Source organism: Ranitomeya imitator, chromosome 4, assembly GCF_032444005.1.
Source record: "Ranitomeya imitator isolate aRanImi1 chromosome 4, aRanImi1.pri, whole genome shotgun sequence".
In the NCBI taxonomy this organism is placed as follows: domain Eukaryota; kingdom Metazoa; phylum Chordata; class Amphibia; order Anura; family Dendrobatidae; genus Ranitomeya; species Ranitomeya imitator.
The window spans coordinates 555,802,150-555,822,079 of NC_091285.1; the positions used below are offsets into that span (position 1 = coordinate 555,802,150).

Below are 19,930 nucleotides of genomic sequence, written 5' to 3' on the forward strand. Positions count from 1 at the left end.
AGTGTAATGAAAATGTGATGCTGAAGCTGTGCTCACAACGTAATGTAAATAATGCGTTTTTTTTCTACAATTCTTTTCCTCACGTTTTCCACAGGTGTGAGCACTACACGACACAATTACAATCTTCACAGCTCCATTCTCTATTGTCTATGGGACATCTGTAAATAATAGCAAATTAATAGAGTAGTAGTGCAGATGCTCTATTAACATTGGGGATGTAGGACTCCCATTCTTGTGATTTGTGGCGGTCCCAGATATGACAGGAAAAATAGTGCTATTTGCATAAAACATAATGGATTTCTTATGACTGCAATACCATTTACAGCAAAGTCTTATTTTTCCTTTTGTTTACTTCACCTTCTAGATTCTCTCTACAGACAAACTATTTTCAGACTACAGCCATGTTCAGCCTTAGAAATCATAGGAGGTCCTCTGTTATAATAATAATAATCTTTATTTTTATATAGCGCTTCATATATATTTAGTCTGGCGGGTTCGCGTGTGTAACAGATTTTAAGTGCAACAGTTAAAAGTGCTTGGCAGTTAGAAAATGGCATTGAAGCTGATGTTCCTCTTAGGATAATAGCCAAACCAGAATCTCAATTTGCAGACACTGTGTTTCGGGGTACTGCCCCTTGTCAGTGCAAAGTGGAGATCTGGTTTGGCTGATTGAAAGGCGTCTGACCGGGATCATCTCATGTCACTCTCCGCAAGGAGAAACGATACTTCTTGGATCCCGGTCAGACGCCTCTCAATCTGCCAAACCAGATCTCCACTTTGCACTGACGAGGGGCAGTACCCAAAAGACAGTGTCTGCAAATTGAGATTCTGGTTTGGCTATTATCCTAAGTCTTGTGACAAGGCTCGTTAAAGGGTCGACATTGACTGTTAGGATTGCTACTTCCAATAGGTGGCACTAGAGTTCTAGTTCTCTTCCTCTCTGAAGAGACAATCTGCATAAATAATAATTAATTGATTTAAAGTTTTCAAAGCTATTTTTTTTCCTTTTGTCCCACTGCTTTATGGCCTTGTTCAGCATTGGTTGTTTACCTTCCATAGTACTGTATTGCCTGCTCTGGCCTTATGCTAATTGCTTAATTGCTGATTGTGACCATTGTTTCCTGATGCTAGCAGTCACTCCATTTCATATATATTTAGTCTGGCTGGGGTAGCACACGCACGGGTTTGCGTGTGCAACAGATTTTAAGTGCAACAGTTTAAAGTGCTTGGCAGTTAGAAAATGGCAGTTGGACAGGGCAGGAGACAGGTAAGGTGCATAAGTTTTTCAAACAATCATGCTTCTTGGTCAGTCATACTACATTATGCATTGATCATATCAATCTGCTTCTTATTTGTTTTTACTTCTGCTTTCTCACAACTCGCCCGCCCTTTAACACATTCTGGACACTCTCTCAATATCCACCCCTTCCTTCTCCCCTCTCCCATGTATAATTCTGAGACTCTACTAACATTTCTTACCCACTCCAAACCAGCCACTACCGCCATGCAGCATTCAAAACATTCATACAAATCATGCCACCACCTGCTCTTTCTGTTTTTTCTCCTTCTACTAGTTGCAGGTGACATCACCCCCAACCCTGGGCCTCCCTCCACCAGCATACATTACTCTCCTCCAGCTACATATAGAAACCCTGCTAATCTTATTAACATTCAGTGCATGCCTTCTCATATAGCTTTACACTGTGCTCTCTGGAATGCACGGTCTGTGTGTAACAAACTAACTTACATTCACGATCTTTTCCGCTCTAATTCATTTAACCTTCTGGCTATTACAGAAACCTGGATCCAGCATTCAGACACCACCACTGCTGCCACACTCTCGTTTGGTGGGATGAAATTTTCACATACCACCAGACCTGAGAACAGATAGGGTGGAGGTGTTGGTTTGCTCCTTTCATCACAATGTGCTTTCCAGGTCATCCCCATCAATGATCTCCTCTTTCAATCTGCCTCTCATCTTCTTTCTCTAACTTCTTCATTCGGCCTCTCACAGTTTACTAATTCTCCTACGCATGAGGACGGGAATACTCTGGACCTGGTTTTCTCCCGTCTCAGCTCGCTGCACAACTTTACTAACTCCCCTCTCCTGCTCTCGGACCACAACCTTCTTTCCTTCTCTGTCAAGAATTGTCTCCTCACCCGGAACACCCCCACTTACCACACTTATCAGAATTCACATACCATTAATACCCAGCAGCTTGTGGACAATCTCCACACATCTCTAGCCCCCATCTCATCCCTCTCCTGTCCAGACTTAGCATTGTCATACTTCAATAATACAGTAAAGAATGCCCTAGATGAAGCAGCACCTTCTACATGCAGAAAGACCCGACACAAACAACCCCGACACAAACAACGGCAGCCCTGGCACACTGTGCAAACACGCTTTCTTCAGCGTTGCTCAAGGTGTGCAGATAGGCAGTGGAGAAAATCTCTCTTAGCAGAAGACTCCATCCACTATAAGTTCATGCTCAAAACCTATAACTCTGCCCCTTATCTGGCCAAACAATCCTACTTCACCACCCTCATCACCTCACTATCCAACATCCCAAAACAACTTTTTGAAACTTTAAACTCCCTCCTGAAACCTAAAGTACAGGCCCCCATCACCAACCTCAGCGGTGAGGATCTGGCCACTTATTTCTTAGAAAAAATCAACCACATCCATCAGAATATCTCAGCGCAATCTCATCAGTGCCTGGATCCCCTTCCCTGCTGCACCTCAAGCTCACTAGACATCTTTGAGCCTGTTTCAGGAGAAGAAGTTTCCAAGCTCCTCGCTTCTGCTTGGCCTACAACCTGCAACAGTGACCCCATTCCTTCACATATCCTGCATTCTCTCTCACCAGTGGTCACCACTCACCTGACTAAAATATTTAACCTCTCTCTTTCTTCAGGTATCTTTCCCTCCTCATTTAAACATGCCATCATAACCCCTTTACTTAAAAAGCCATCCCTGGACCAGAACTGCACTGCTAACTACAAACCTGTCTCACCTTTCCTTCATCTCTAAACTCCTGGAACGCTTGGTCCACTCCCGTCTAATCCACTATCTCTCGAAAAACTCTCTTCTTGACCCCTTACAATCTGGTTTCCGCTCTTTACACTCCACTGAAACTGCCCTCACTAAAGTCTCTAATGATCTAATAACAGCTAAATCCAAAGGTCATTGCTCTCTGTTGATTTTCCTGGATCTCTCTGCCGCACTGAGGATCACCAGCTCCTCCTCACTATGCTCTGCTCTATAGGCCTCAAGGACACAGCCCTCTCCTGGTTCTCCTCTTACCTGTCTAACCGCTCCTTCACTGTATCTTTTGCCGGCTCCTCTTCCTCTCCTCATCCCCTTACTATCGGGGTTCTGCACGGCTCAGTCCTAGGCCCCCTCCTCTTCTCTCTTTCCCTGGCCCCTATTGGACAAATAATCAGCAGATTTGGGTTCCATTATCATCTCTATGCTGACGACACCCAATTATACACTTCTTCCCCTGACATCACCCCTACCCTAATTCAAAATACCAAGGATTGTCTGTCTGCTGTCTCAAACATCATGTCCTCCCTCTACCTGAAACTAAATCTCTCCAAAATGGAAATTCTTGTGTTTCTCCCTTCTACTTACCTCACTCTACCCAACATCGAAATTACCTTGGAGGGTTCAACCATAACTCCCAAGCAGCATGCCTGCTGTCTTGGTGTCATATTCGACACTGAACTTTCCTTTACTCCCTATATCCGATCACTCACTCGCTCTTGTCACCTGCATCTTAAAACATCTCCAGAATCCGACCTTTTCTCACCATTGAAACTGCTAAGACTCTTACTGTCGCTGTTATTCATTCTGGACTACTGCAACTCTCTTCTGATCGGTCTCCCTCTTACTAAACTTTCTCCTCTCCAATCCATCTTGAATGCTGCAGCTAGAGTCATATTTCTGTCCAACCGCTTCACCGATGCCTCCATCTTGTGCCAGTCATTACACTGGCTACCCATTCGCTACAGGGTCCAGTATAAACTCATCTCTCTCACCCACAAAGCTCTCCACAGTTCTGCACCGCCTAATATCTCCTCTCTCATCTCTGTCTATCACCCTACACGTGCCCTCCGTTCTAAAAATGACCTAAGACTAACCTTCCCTGTAATCCGAACCTCACACCTCCGTCTCCAAGACTTCTCTCGTGCTGTGCCAGCTCTCTGGAATGCACTTCCCCAGACGATCAGACTGATACCTAGTGCAGAGATGAACCCAAATCTGATAACCTTAACCCAAAATTGGATATAGAGAAATGAGTTACGCACTCTTCGCTCATTGATACTGTATGGGACTTATGGAGATGGCCTAGCGCTGTACTTGACTATCTCCAGTCCCATAGAAAATGATTGGACCAATGTCGCATAAAGATGTCTGTTGCTACCTTAAAATGGGAGACTTCAGAGCCCCATTCTCAGGATTTATGGAACCAGCATGTTATCCCATACCCAGTGGGATAGCTACATGGAAATAACCCTGTAATAAAATAGCATCGTAGGGCTCATGACAAAGCCTTACATGTTTTTTGGCATCCCTAGTTATCCCATATTCAATGCTGTCAGTATTATGCTATAATTCTAGATTTAGGTCTGCTAGCCTAGCAATTCTTATTCTACTTTACCCTTCGACTTACGAGGAGCACTGGATCCACGATACATTATGCATGAAATATCTGAGGCTACTTGTATTTTTATCTCCGGTCTATTCTTTCAATTAGTTTCTTTCCACAGTAAAGCGTAATTATAGGAAACATGTTGCCACGGGGCTTCGAAAAAATATTTGCATCTCAGAACAAATTATTAATTATTTACTATGAGGTCTTTTATTGTTGCGGATACATTTCAAAAACCTGACCTGCACATCCAAACATAGACTGAGTGTGAACAGGTGCTGAACCCAGAGTCGCCAACTCGTATATAGTTAAGTAAAAAGGGCAGCACACTGCAGCGCCAAAACATGCAAACTTGAAAACACGAAATTTGAACTGCATTACTGCACTAGAAATATGAAAAATGAGAGCTTTTAGCGCATAAAAATGGCCATATTTATGTGTACCTCGTAGCCACTTTACGGCATCTCTCTTATACGAGGTCCTACGCTTGACCTACCTCGCTGAGAATAAACGTCTCCATCTGAATGGGTACATGTGAAACCTCTTCTTGGACTCAAATTCTCACTCTCTGTGGAGGGGTATTAGACCTACTATAATTATAACACCTGTGGCTAGGAGGCGACTCTGGGTTCAGCACCTGTTCACACTCAGTCTATGTTTGGATGTGCAGGTCAGGTTTTTGAAATGTATTCTCTAGCCTTCTGATCGTGCACTCCCGCCTCCTAGCCACAGGTGTTTTAATTATAGTAGGTCTAATACCCCTCCACAGAGAGTGAGAATTTGAGTCCAAGAAGAGGTTTCACATGTACCCATTCAGATGGAGACGTTTATTTTCAGAGAGGTAGGTCAAGCGTAGGACCTCGTATAAGAGAGATGCCGTAAAGTGGCTACGAGGTACACATAAATATGGCCATTTTTATGCGCTAAAAGTTCTCATTTTTCATATTTCTAGTGCAGTAATGCAGTTCAAATTTTGTGTTTTCAAGTTTGCATGTTTTGGCGCTGCAGTGTGCTGCCCTTTTTACTTTATTTTATTGTTGCGGAGACCAGAACAGCCGTATATCAGGCTAGGCTGCTGATTGGAATTCTAGAGAAGACGGCTTTTAAATACGCCGCTGTCCTTTGTAATCACTCAGAGAAAAGATGTGATTCCGCGAAAGCGCGCTATTAAGTTGTTCTGTCTGTGAGCGCTGATTACAGACAAGTGGGTGTTTAAACCGTTCATCAGGTACAGAAGGGTGACACGCATTATACCATGTTCACATTTAAAGAAACATTTCGAAGTTAAATGCCTGAATATCATCTTACACCGTCACTACTTGATTATAATATAGAGGTGGGAAATCAGATATAAACCCGTGATATTTTGAGGCTGTGTTTATAAGGAATAACTCCGCAACAACTTAGAATATTCTTCAGAATATGTAAAAGATGTGGGATCAGGTAGCCACTCGTGATCCCAATAACAAATTCTATGTTGGTCAATTTTTAGGAGCCGATTGAAAATTTCCAAATATTGAGACTTATCTGGCATTGCTCACTTAATTTATGAGACTATAAAGGAAGTTAGTGGACAATATTCAGCACTGCCAACAGAATGAAGATGTAGATTCAAGTATGGTAAGTAAGGTGGTGGTTCATTTCACCGCGTTTCGAAGTATCTAACTTCTTCTTCCGGAAAAACCACATGTATGACGAGACAGCAGGAGTCTTATTTAAATAGCTTAATGCTTTGAATGTGGGCACCAAAAAAGTGGACCACGTGACAACATATCAGAGTTCAGTCCGGTACACATGGTAGGACACATGATATAGAAAAACGTTATTAAGTTTTAATGCAATACAATAGTGTCATTTTTAAAAAATAACCTATATAGAAATCTGTTTTTATAGGACTCGCAAATGGAAACTTGAGAGAAGATACAAAAAAAAGATACAATGTATTCACCTGGAAAATAAAATTCAAGAAATGGCCATGTGTGAAGAACCCTGAGGACAACTGTATAACTTAAAGAGCATCCCCGATAAATGAGCCTCCTTGTCAATAGGAAAAGGACTATGTATTCAGTATCAATTGTTTAGCTGTTCTCGTAGTGCAGCCTTTAAGAGTCAAAATAAAACCTTACTTTTTGCTTTAATAAACTAAAATAAATTTTAAAATGTGTATGTTGGGTTCCTCTTTATCGATTTATTTCGAATATGATGGAAATTAATTAAAAACAAGAATTAGCAGTGCAATGGATTAATCATCTAAATTCAATTAATTTACACTGTATTCTATGGAGGAGAGAAGGATCAGCTGACAGCCTATACAATGTGACAACATCTAGGAAAGGGGAAGAATAAGGACATGTCCAAGGATTTTAGGAAGAGATTGTGGTTGGCGAGATTGAAATCTATGAAAATCATTAGTCCAAAACTAGTCAACAGCATTGTGGTATTTGGCGACTTTAAACATTAAGTAAAATAGCATACAAGAAAAGAGGAGATATTATTTATATATATATAAATACTTGGGTGGTCAAAAAAAAGACTGGCACATGACTTATTCCTTCCAAAGATTTTACAAAGCACCAGGGGGCATTCATTATGGCTGGAGGAAAGGTGATTCTGGCAGCTAAATAGTAAAGGGTTCTTTACAGATAGAGCAGTGAGACTGTGGAATACCCTGCCACATGAGGAATTAATGGCAGACACTATAACAGCTGGAAATAAGAGTTAGATGCTTTACTCACAACATATGGCATGGTGGGTTATCAATTATCACAATAGCGAATGTATAACTGGTGGAGAAAGGTTGAATTTCAATGACTTACAGTCATGGTCGAAAGTGTTTGCACCCTTAAAATTGTTCCAGAAAATGAAGTATTTCTCCCAGAATGTTATTGCAATTACACATGTTTTGTTATACACATGTTGATTTCCTTTGTGTGTATTGTAACAGCACAGAAAAAAGCGAAGAAAAAATGGCAAATTAGATATAATTTCGAACAAACCCCCAAAAATGTTATGGAAAAAATTGTTGGCACATTTTCAAAATTGTAGGTAAACAACTTTGTTTCAAGCATGTGATGCTTGTTCAAGCTCAGCTGTGGCAAGTAACAGGTGTGGGCAATATGAAAATCACACTTGAAATGAGATTAACCCCTCCATGACTGGAGGCATTTTCAATTTAGCATTTTCGTCTTTTGCTCCCCGTCTTCTCAGAGCCATAAATTTTTTTATTTTTCTGTCAACATGGCAATGGCGGGGCTTGTTTTTTGCAGGACGAGTTGTACTTTTGAAAGACACCATTGGTTTTAACATATTGTGTACTGGAAAATGGGAAAGAAATTCAAAGTGAGGTGAAATTGCAATTCCACAATTGTTTTTTGTTTTGCCTTTTTCACTAAATGCTGAAACTGACCTTCAATTATGATTCTCCAGGTCATTATGATTTCAAAGACACCAAACATGTCTAGGTTCTTTTTTATTTTAGTGGTGAAAAAAAAATCCAAAGTTTGGTAAAAAAAAAAAGGCGCCATTTTCCGTGACCTGTAGTGTCTCCATTTTTTGTGATCTGGGGCTTGGGTGAGAACTTATTTTTTGTGTTTTTTGTGCTGATGTTTTTTTATTGATACCATTTTGGTGTAGATTTGATCTTTTGATCACCCTTTATTGCATTTTATTGCAATTTAGCGGTGACCCAAAACACGTATTTTTGTCATTTTTATTTTTTTCTCGTTACGCCGTTTAGCAATAAGGTTAATTCTTTTTTTATATTAATACATCAGGTGATTATGAATTCGGCAATACTAAATATGTGTAGATTTAATTTTTTTATTGTATTATTTTGAATGAGGCGAATGGGGAGTGATTTGAACTTTTATATTTTTGTATTTTAAATTTTTTAAAACAGTTTTTTCACTTTTTACATGCTTCAGCAGTCTACATGGGATTAATAAGAGATATGGAGGGCCCCACACACTGATTAATCAGCCAGAGAGTTCACCATGGGCTTGGAAACATGAAAACACATAGAAAAAAAGATCATGCCCATATATTGGGAACACCTCAGATTATATAAAAGTCAAAAAAGCTTTATTGGTAGGAATACACAGCACAAACAACAGTTAAAAACACTAATATACAAACAGATACCTATACAAGAAATCATACCCTAGTATAGGGCCAATGATGACTAGCACCTAGAGCCCCCTTCCCCCCTTATTTTTCACACAGAAAACAATATGCAAATAATGTGCAAAACCTGCACACGTGCAAAATATGTGGAAAAAACAAAGACTGGCTCCTAAGTAATGAACCATACAGGTCTCAATGTGCATATATCCAGACACAATGTGCAGATGGAAAATATATATGCCTAAACCGATGTCACAGTACCGTATGGGTGCAAAAAGATGTTAAATAACATCCTTGCAAGGAAAAATGCAATGCACAATGAACGATAGGAAAAGCAGATGGAGACAGCAGAAAAAAAAAATAAAAAATGCCAGAAACTAAGGATAAATATGCCCAGATACCAGGAGCCCAGATATTGGAGATGGAGCATGAGCAGAGGGGGGGGGAAACCCAGGTGTGGGATAGGATCCCACGCGTATCGCCGCAAACCAGGCGGCTTCCTCAGGGAGAAATAGCTATTGATGTTATTTGCATATTGTTTTCTGTGTGAAAAATAAGTGGGGAAGGGGACTCTATGTGCTAGTCATCATTGCCCCTATACTAGGGTATGGTTTTCTTGTATAGGTATCTGTTTGTATTTTAGTGTTTTTAACTGTTGTTTGTGCTATGTATTCCTACCAATAAAGCTTTTTTGACTTGTATATAATCTGAGGTGTTCCCAATATATCGGCATCATCTTTTTCCTATGTGTTAAGGTACCGTCACACAGTGCAATTTAGATCGCTACGACGGCACGATTTGTGACGTTGCATCGTCGCTTAATTATCGTTTCAAACATCGTAGACTGCGGTCACACTACACGATGCACGACGCTGAAGCGATAAATTCATGACGTATTTGCGATGTAGAAGTCGTATGGGACAGTCGTACGGTCGTGTCACACACGACGATTCAGAGCAAATTTTGCATAATCTGTGCGTGACGTTGTTCACAAGGGGCGTGTTGTGCCACTAGTTAGTGTGGTGATAGGCCAAAGGTTCTGTGCACACAATTGGTTGGAAAATTTGTCACCTGAGCGCTATTGTTCCCAATGCCACTTCACTGCTTTCAAAATTTCCTTTCTTCACTTCGTACTTGGACACTTGGTGGACCTGGACATCGGAATTTTGTACCTCGCTGAATATACCACGCTTTGCACCGCTGCTTCGAGGTATGTAAACCGCTTGGGCGTGGTGGATGGAACGCTGTATGGACGGCATGAGTGCTTCGTTCCACCACTGAAGCGAAGTGGATGGTACACTGTTGTGACTGGAGGGCTACAATGTGGCAGATGGTACGCTGTTGTGCTTGGTTGTGACTGGTGGGCTACAGCGTGGTAGATGGAACTCAGTTTGTTCGGCATGACCGCTTCGTTCCACCGCTGAAGCGATGCGGATGGTACGCTGGTGTGACTGCTTATGACCGGTTGTGTGTGATGAGCTAGAGCGTGGCAGATGGCACAATGTATGGTCACCATGAGCGCTTTGTGTGGCTGCTGTAAGGAAGCGGGCGGTACACTGTTTTGGGTTATGGTGGACTATAGGCGCGGCAGATGGAAGAAGCGATGCGGATGGTACGCTGTTGTGACTGGTCGTGACTGGTGGGCTACAGCGTGGTAGATGGAACTCAGTTTGTTCGGCATGACCGCTTCGTTCCACCGCTGAAGCGATGCGGATGGTACGCTGTTGTGACTGCTTATGACCGGTTGTGTCTGTTGCGCTACAGCGTGGCAGATGGTACAATGTATGGTCACCATGAGCGCTTTGTGTGGCTGCTGTAGGGAAGCGGGCGGTACACTGTTTTGGGTTATGGTGGACTATAGGCGCGGCAGATTGAAGAAGCGATGCGGATGGTACGCTGTTGTGACTGGTCGTGACTGGTGGGCTACAGCGTGGTAGATGGAACTCAGTTTGTTCGGCATGACCGCTTCGTTCCACCGCTGAAGCGATGCGGATGGTACGCTGTTGTGACTGCTTATGACCGGTTGTGTCTGTTGCGCTACAGCGTGGCAGATGGTACAATGTATGGTCACCATGAGCGCTTTGTGTGGCTGCTGTAGGGAAGCGGGCGGTACACTGTTTTGGGTTATGGTGGACTATAGGCGCGGCAGATTGAAGAAGCGATGCGGATGGTACGCTGTTGTGACTGGTCGTGACTGGTGGGCTACAGCGTGGTAGATGGAACTCAGTTTGTTCGGCATGACCGCTTCGTTCCACCGCTGAAGCGATGCGGATGGTACGCTGTTGTGACTGCTTATGACCGGTTGTGTCTGTTGCGCTACAGCGTGGCAGATGGTACAATGTATGGTCACCATGAGCGCTTTGTGTGGCTGCTGTAGGGAAGCGGGCGGTACACTGTTTTGGGTTATGGTGGACTATAGGCGCGGCAGATTGAAGAAGCGATGCGGATGGTACGCTGTTGTGACTGGTCGTGACTGGTCGTGACTGGTGGGCTACAGCGTGGTAGATGGAACTCAGTTTGTTCGGCATGACCGCTTCGTTCCACCGCTGAAGCGATGCGGATGGTACGCTGTTGTGACTGCTTATGACCGGTTGTGTCTGTTGAGTTAGAGCGTGGCAGATGGTACAATGTATGGTCACCATGAGCGCTTTGTGTGGCTGCTGTAGGGAAGCGGGCGGTACACTGTTTTGGGTTATGGTGGACTATAGGCGCGGCAGATGGAAGAAGCGATGGTAGGCATGAGCGCTTTGTGTGGCTGCTGTTGTTAAGCGTTTGGCACACTGGCAAAAGTATTGTTAATAGGACGCTTTGTCAACCATGTAATTTTTTTTTTTAATTACTTTTTAGATGTCAAATCGTGTGGAGTTCATCCGGGATTTCATCGAGATTTATCAGTCTTTTCCCTGCCTCTGGAAAATAAAATCTCCTGAGTATTGTAACAGGGAAAAGAGGAGGGAGGGTTACTTACAGCTCATTGAGCTTTACAATCGTCAGGCACCAGATGAGGCAGCTAACGAAGCAGTTATTAAAAAGAAAATCCAGGCGCTCCGCACGGTCTGGAGGAAGGAGCTGAACAAGGTTCTTCAGACTACAAGGTCCGGAGCTTCCACTGAAGAAGTTTATGTGCCAAAACTGTGGTATTTTGAGCATCTTAATTTTCTGAGGGACCAAGAGGTGCCACGGACTTCAACGTGTCTTCGATTGTTGGCACCTGTGGAACCAATAGTTTCGGAGAACCACGCCGAGCAGGAGTCACAAGGGCAACAAGTAAGTAGCTCTTTGGACGAAAGTTCACCAATGTGTCCTATAATTACATAATTTTTCTCTGCATTTTAGGTTTTATACTTCTGATTATCACATCAGTTTAAAGTTGTTACAAAAACATGTACACATAAGTAACCCTGTTGCAGTCAAGAATTATAAGGGGAACGTAATATGTATGAAATGGAGATATATGTAAACCATACCATCGAAGCAATATAGAAAATAGTATCGCGTCAAGCTGCCGATGTACTCTTGTTGAGACTATTTAGACTATTAAATATTGGTCAGGTTCCCATAGCAGTCAGAACAGTGTAGTTCAAAGTATTCAATAAAAGGGAGGGTTAAAGAATATTACTAAGCATCAAATATATTATAATCTTTTTGTTACCTACTACGAATATATAGTTTGGATGCGGTTATGGTGGTACTACTTTTTGTTGCCGGGTTCATAACTTTTTTTTTTTTTCCCCCCCCCAGGATGACAGTGCGCAGGAGAGTACACTTGACTGTTCACAGGACTGCACAACAACAGATCTAGTGGAGGCTGCACCTGCCAGGAGTCAATCGAGGCAAGTTCAAAGAAAACGGAAAGCCACCTCAGACGCCTCAAATGAACTATTGAGCCTGGCAAAGAAGGTGTTGACAAGAAATGTTAGCCCTGCGTTAGAGGGGTTTGGACACTATGTGGTTGACAAACTGGCAAAAATGGACGACAACCAAAGAATACTAGCAGAGCGTCTGATTCTGGAAGCAGTAAACAAGGGTACTGATGGCGATTTGGACAAGAACACTTGTTTGGTCTCTTCCCGGCCAATACAGCGGACAGAGCCATCAAATTTCAATGGTTGGTCACAGGGTCAGACATCGATGCGACACAATCCTCACGTTTCCCACTTCGGCCAGCCACCCCCTAATAACTCCTACACACCAATACCTTTACATATGGCTTCGCCCATCAGGCACCAAAATTTTCAGCCGGAACAATCGTCGTATCATAATTTGTGATTTCCTAACTACTTTTACATCCCTTTTTTTTTTTTGTCTTGTTAAAATAATGTTTGAAATAAAAGCTTTTATTATACATTCTATCACTACTTTTTGATTGGTGTGTCTCAATCACAGCACTGTATGAGGGAACAAATTAACGTAACAAATTCATGTACAGTTAACTAAAAAAAAAAAATCGAATGAAAGTTTAACTAAATCTTTTAATTGGAACAACAAAAAATGGATTATTGGCCCGCCTACAACTGCTGGCACATGTCCCGCAGCTTCTGCAGCTCCTCCATTGCCACATTGTGCTGCTCCTGAATATGTGCCATAGTGTGGAGTAACTTGTCTATGCCGGCTTCAATATCCTCTTTGTTGACAGTGACGAGAGCTGTGGGTCAAAAAACATAACATTAATAACACTGTAGTCTCCCGATGTGTCTTTGCTTCTGTGAATGAAAAAAAATAAAAAAAATAAGCAAAGGGGGGGGGGGGGGGGGAGGGAGGTTGTTTGGGTTGGGGGTGAAAGAGTGGGCCTGCAACAAAATCCAAATAACTTAATTGTGGGAACCTACTAGAATGTTGAGGCACGGAGGGCACTTCTGGATCTGAGTCGCTGTTGAATGCCTCGTGCTGTCGGCGGCGGCGCTGTCTCTTTGCCTCTGTGAAGGAAAAAAAAAAAACAAGGTCTGTCAGCATATATGGCAACAGTGGCTGCCGGGGGAGGGGGGGGGTGTTAAGAGGGGACCTGCAACTTAATCCAAATCACATAATTGTGGGAACCTACTAGGATCTGGAGGAGTTGACCCGGAGGGCACAGATCCAGGAGAGGCTGGGCGGGATGCCTCGTGGCGGCGGTGGTGCTGTGTCTTTGACTCTGTGAAGAAAAAAAAAAAAAAAAAATTTTTTTAAAAGTTCTGTTAGCATATATGGCAACACTGGCTGCCGGGGGGGGGAAGGGGACCAGAAACAAAATCCAAATAACATTTTTGTGGGAACCTACTAGGATCTGGAGGAGTTGACCCGGAGGGCTCCGGGACATTGGACCCTGAGGGCACAGAGCCAGAAGAGGCTGGGCGGGATGCCTCGTGGCGGCGGCGGTGCTGTGTCTTTGCCTCTGTGAAGAAAAAAAAAAAAAAAAAAAATTTTTGAAAAAGGTCTGTTAGCATATATGGCCACACTGGCTGCCGGGGGGGGGGAAGGGGACCAGAAACAAAATCCAAATAACATTTTTGTGGGAACCTACTAGGATCTGGAGGAGTTGACCCGGAGGGCTCCGGGACATTGGACCCTGAGGGCACAGAGCCAGAAGAGGCTGGGCGGGATGCCTCGTGGCGGCGGCGGTGCTGTGTCTTTGCCTCTGTGAAGAAAAAAAAAAAAAAAAAAAATTTTTGAAAAAGGTCTGTTAGCATATATGGCCACACTGGCTGCCGGGGGGGGGAAGGGGACCAGAAACAAAATCCAAATAACATTTTTGTGGGAACCTACTAGGATCTGGAGGAGTTGACCCGGAGGGCTCCGGGACATTGGACCCTGAGGGCACAGAGCCAGAAGAGGCTGGGCGGGATGCCTCGTGGCGGCGGCGGTGCTGTGTCTTTGCCTCTGTGAAGAAAAAAAAAAAAAAAAAAAATTTTTGAAAAAGGTCTGTTAGCATATATGGCCACACTGGCTGCCGGGGGGGGGAAGGGGACCAGAAACAAAATCCAAATAACATTTTTGTGGGAACCTACTAGGATCTGGAGGAGTTGACCCTGAGGGCACAGAGCCAGAAGAGGCTGGGCGGGATGCCTCGTGGCGGCGGTGGTGCTGTGTCTTTGCCTCTGTGAAGGGAAAAAAAAAAAAAAAAGGTCTGTCAGCATATATGGCAACACTGGCTGCCGGGGGGGGGGGGGGGAGGAGGGGACCTGCAACCAAACCCAAATCACATTATTGTGGGAACCTACTAGGATCAGTTGTCTTTGACCCGGAGGGCTCTGGGACTTCAGAGGCGGTGTGTGATGCCTCGTGTCTACGGCGGCGCTGTCTCTTTGCCTCTGTGAAGGAAAAAAAAAGTTCGGTCAGCAGTTAGCTGTGCCACATAGTACTTTTCACCGTTCATACTGTCCCATAGCTGTGGCACATAGTGGCTCTGCAACGTTCAAACTGTCCCATAGCTGTGGCACATAGTGGCTCTGCAACATTCAAACTGTCCCATAGCTGTGGCACATAGTGGCTCTGCAACATTCAAACTGTCCCATAGCAGTGGCACATAGTGGCTCTGCAACGTAGAAACTGTCCCATAGCTGTGGCACATAGTGGCTCTGCAACGTTCAAACTGTCCCATAGCAGTGGCACATAGTGGCTCTGCAACGTTCAAACTGTCCCATAGCAGTGGCACATAGTGGCTCTGCAACGTAGAAACTGTCCCATAGCTGTGGCACATAGTGGCTCTGCAACGTTCAAACTGTCCCATAGCAGTGGCACATAGTGGCTCTGCAACGTAGAAACTGTCCCATAGCTGTGGCACATAGTGGCTCTGCAACGTTCAAACTGTCCCATAGCTGTGGCACATAGTGGCTCTGCAACGTTCATACTGTCCCATAGCTGTGGCACATAGTGGCTCTGCAACATTCAAACTGTCCCATAGCTGTCCAACATACTTTTGGGTACCTGAGTACTAACCTCTGCTAATCTCCTGGCGAAGCTCCTGCAGGCGCTCTGGGCTTTTCGACTTGAGATCGCCCCATTTTTTAACAATCTGGGCCTTGGTCCGAGTTATCCCAAACCGCTTCCTGAGGCCCTCAGACACCACACGGACAACTTCCTCCTTGTGCTGGTTGCGGTGCAGCACCATCCCTGTGGTTTCATACTGCATCCTATCCATTGTTCCAATAAGGAACTTGAGCTCTGGGATGCCCATAGGTGGACCACGGCGACTGGCAGCCATTATCACGATGTCAGGGGACAAAAACAAGCTAGGGCAGGCACGCAGGAACGCTGTAACGTCATCACGCCGTCATAGACCACGAGCGTACTTAACGTGCCGCTCCGGCGTTATATAACGATACTTCGAACGGCATTTACTATGTGCGTTCCTTTCTTAACGCTCAGTCGTCACAAATGTGACGCTGTTCATAAACGGCAACGCTATTGCGATGCCAATGGCGCGGCAGGACGGCGGAGCGCAGCTCCTCCTCTGGGCGTTGCTCTTCAGGGTCATTCCATCTAAAATGGCGGCGAGAATGCGTTCTGCTCCTCTGGGGCAGCCAGAACTCCTTTTTTTTATTTCCCAGATGGATGCCATGGATTACGAGGGTCTGGAGAGCCGCCCTGCCCACCCACACATCCACAAGCGAGAAGTGCTTGGACAAATAACAAGAATGATGGAAAGGAGGTTTGGTGTCTGCCGCAGTCAGCTTCAGCTGCGTAAAAAATGGGCTGACCTCCGCTATAAAACGCCACAAATGTTTGCGGAGTTGCGTGCGGAGGCAAGGCGAGGCAAGTACTAGTACTAGCTTTGCTCTGCAGCACTCAACATTTGTGTGTAAACATTGTGATTCTTTACTTTAGGTGTAGAGAGACAGCGGCGGCAAGTCAGACACACCATTGCCACCAGTACCCCATCTTCAGGCACCAGTGGGAGCCCACAGTCCGGGACATCACGTAAGTTCACAATCATTTATTGCATTTTTTTTAACATCACACGGGACATAACAGGGTACCTGAAATATTTGAAGACATTACAGACGCAGTAATGACCCAGCGGCCTACCACACCTCCACCATCTGTTGCGACCATGCACCCTCGCACCCCTGTGAAGTGTGATATAAATTTTATGTTTCAGTATATTGTTAGCTTTGATCTGCAGCACTCTACATGTGTTTTTAAAGATTGCGTTTGTAAACTTTCTGTGTAGAGAGACAGCGGCAGCAACAGGTACCTGCCATTGCCAGCAGCACCACAGCATCCAGCACCAGCGGGAGCCCACAGTCCGTGACGTCACGTAAGTTAACAATCATAGATTACAATTTTTCAACTGCATACGGGACATAAGAGGGTAGCGGAAATATTTGAATACATTACAGACGCAGTAATGACCCAGCGGCCTACCACGCCACCACCAGAGAGCAGACGGCCTCGCACCCCTACACCACCCTCAACACCTCCCTTTCGACACTCCTCTTCCTCCCCCGGGTCGGCGGCATTCTCCCCAGAAGCTAACATACGTAAGTGACCAAAACTGCGAGCGCTTCCCAACGGCGTGTTCCATAGTTAACCAGATCTGTTATTATTTGCTTTTAGGTGCTGCAGCAGTGGCCAGATCGCTGGGATGGGACATTAGCAGCTCTGGTTCTGGCAATGAGGAACCGGCGTCCCTTCTCCGTAAGTATCAAGATAATGCGAGTGGTTTTCTGCTGGATGTCACCATAGACAACCAAAACTGTAAAATATATTAAAATTTACATCGCCCTGTGGTGCCAGACCAAATAGAAATTTACAACACAGAAAATTCGGTCCTGCCCCAGAGGTCGAGATGTATTTTCAGAGGAATCAACGTTGGTTCTCCAACCTCTTCTATCCACAGAAACGGCCACCGTAAGAGAGCTCCTGGCGAGACAATTGCGACTGGAGCGGACAGCAGCGCTCCTGCAGCAGACAGCAGCGCTCCTCCAGAGTCAAGTGGAGCAGCAGGGCGTGACGCTGCGACACCTCTTGGGCAGGAGATAATATTTTTTTTGGTGGGGGGGTTATGTTATATTTTGTTGTAAAATAATTTAAAACCAAGAAGTGTTACAAAAAAAAACAAAAATCTTCGCATTCTTTCTTTAATGTTTACCAAGCTATAAGGGTTAACAGCAACATTGTATAGGCATCACATTTAAAGTTATTTAGCGAGGTTTATATGACAGCAAAGCAAAAAAACAAATTTTTATGTTATACGGCGCGATCCTGCCACGGTACAGCTCCAGAACCATTAAAGTACTGACAGTATTTTTCGCGACAGTCCCTTGCATCGTCTGCCTGTCTGCCAGATCCAAGAGCTTGAAGAGCTGTAAAATTTTCAGGTTGTGTACGCCATTCCCCGGGCACAATATCTCCGGTTCGTGCGTCCACTGCATCAATAAACGAAGGAGGAGAATAGGAGTTCGTATCATGACGTCTCAGGAAATTATGGAGCACACAGCATGCCAAAACCACAATGTCTATAGACGGCAGCTTCAAGTTGATAGCTGTGTGGAACACTCTAAACCGATTTGCCATTATCCCAAAGGCATTTTCAACCACACGACGGGCCCTCGACAACCGGTAATTAAAGATTCTGCGCTCCGGTGTGAGTGTTCTCTGTGCAAATGGCTTCAGCAAATGTGGATGAAGAGGGAAAGCTTCATCAGCGATGAAGACAAAATTTAGGTTTGCTTTTGTGTCTTCATTTAGTGGCAACAGCAGTTCATTGTTCCTCAAGCTTTCCCCAAATGAAGTGTGTTCAAAAACACCACCGTCGGAGACTCGACCATTCATGCCAACATCCACATCGACAAACTCATAGTTTGCATTGACAAGGGCCATGAGGATCACACTGAAATATCCTTTGTAGTTGAAAAAAAATGATCCAGAGTTGGCTGGTTGCGTGATGCGCACATGCTTTCCATCTAATGCACCACCGCAGTTTGGAAACTGCCACAGCTCATCAAAATCGGAACCAATCCTCTTCCAGTCATCCGCCGTCTTGGGAAACTGCAAGATGAGAAGGAAACATGTACAAATTTGGTCAAATATATTATGCACATACACTCTCATGTGGACATCCTACAGCGATTGAGGCGCAGTATGGATTAGTATAACAAAGTCAACAACACAGAGTATGCAGGCAGCCATTTTTTTTACAGATGGCTTCGGTCACTCAGAGGGGGTGCTAAACAATATATCTAAATAATAGAATCAATAAAATTACGTTGGGAGCAGCAAATAAAAAAGGGTGGCGCAGGGTTGGAGCAGCACATATCAGAATGGAGACGCAAAATGGTAGCAGCACATGTCAGAATGGAGGCGCAGGATCACAGCAGCACATGTCTGAATGGGGGCGCAGGATGGGAGCAGCACATGATAGGATGTAGAACATATACCTATAGAAATGCTCGCCATCAGGGCGTAGAACTGGTTCAATAGCTAGTATAATATATCGACATAACACAGCAGCCAAAAAAAAATAGTAGTACCTCCATATAATGCCTTAAGCTCTGCACAATGGCCTCGCATGTCTCCGGAATCACAACGCTCAGGAAAGGTCTGGAAACAGCTGCGGAAAACTGCAAATCCTGAAGAGACCTTCCTGTTGCCAGGAAGCGCAGTGTCACCGCCAACCTTTCCTCCACGGGCACGGCTGCACGCATCGGCGTATCACACCTTTGTATGAGTGGCGTAACAGCAGACAGTATTATTTTGAAGGATTCCTCGGACATCCGAAGGTAGTTTCGGAAATCTTGAGGGTTATTGTCACGTAACTCTCTTATGAGACCCATGTGTGACAATGTGGATCTTTTCTGCAGCCAGCTCCGGGTCCACATGCGACGTTTTCGTTTAGGACGTCTCTCCTCTTGGAGACGTGCTGCCTCAAACACCAGGGCAGCAGCAACAACAGAACTCTCATCGGAAGTGAGCATAGTTCCTAAAAAGAAAACAAACGTACAATAAATACACGTGCTTACAAAACAATGTTCTGACCATTGATCTAATAACTATATATGTTACTACTGGTATTAAATGGGGCAGTCAACCATCTCGATCTGTAAAAGGATTAATTAATTGGGCCACGCAACAGCTGTGTACCTGAGGTTCTCAGGCCTACCCTACTCAAAGGAACAATCAACCACACTCCAGCGTTTATCCCCGTTGAAGCGCAACATATGCTACGCTGT

General features: G+C 44.4%; 1 protein-coding gene across 1 annotated transcript; it reads left to right on the forward strand.

Annotated features, from left to right (window-relative positions):
* The first annotated feature begins 11,234 nt into the window (after window positions 1–11,234).
* On the forward strand, window positions 11,235–13,132 carry LOC138676723 (uncharacterized). The gene is made up of 2 exons (XM_069766269.1): window positions 11,235–12,047; window positions 12,522–13,132. The coding sequence occupies exons 1-2, from the start codon at window positions 11,628–11,630 to the stop codon at window positions 13,047–13,049; spliced, it is 948 nt and encodes a 315-aa protein (XP_069622370.1). The 5' UTR covers window positions 11,235–11,627; the 3' UTR covers window positions 13,050–13,132.
* The last annotated feature ends 6,798 nt before the right edge of the window (window positions 13,133–19,930 follow it).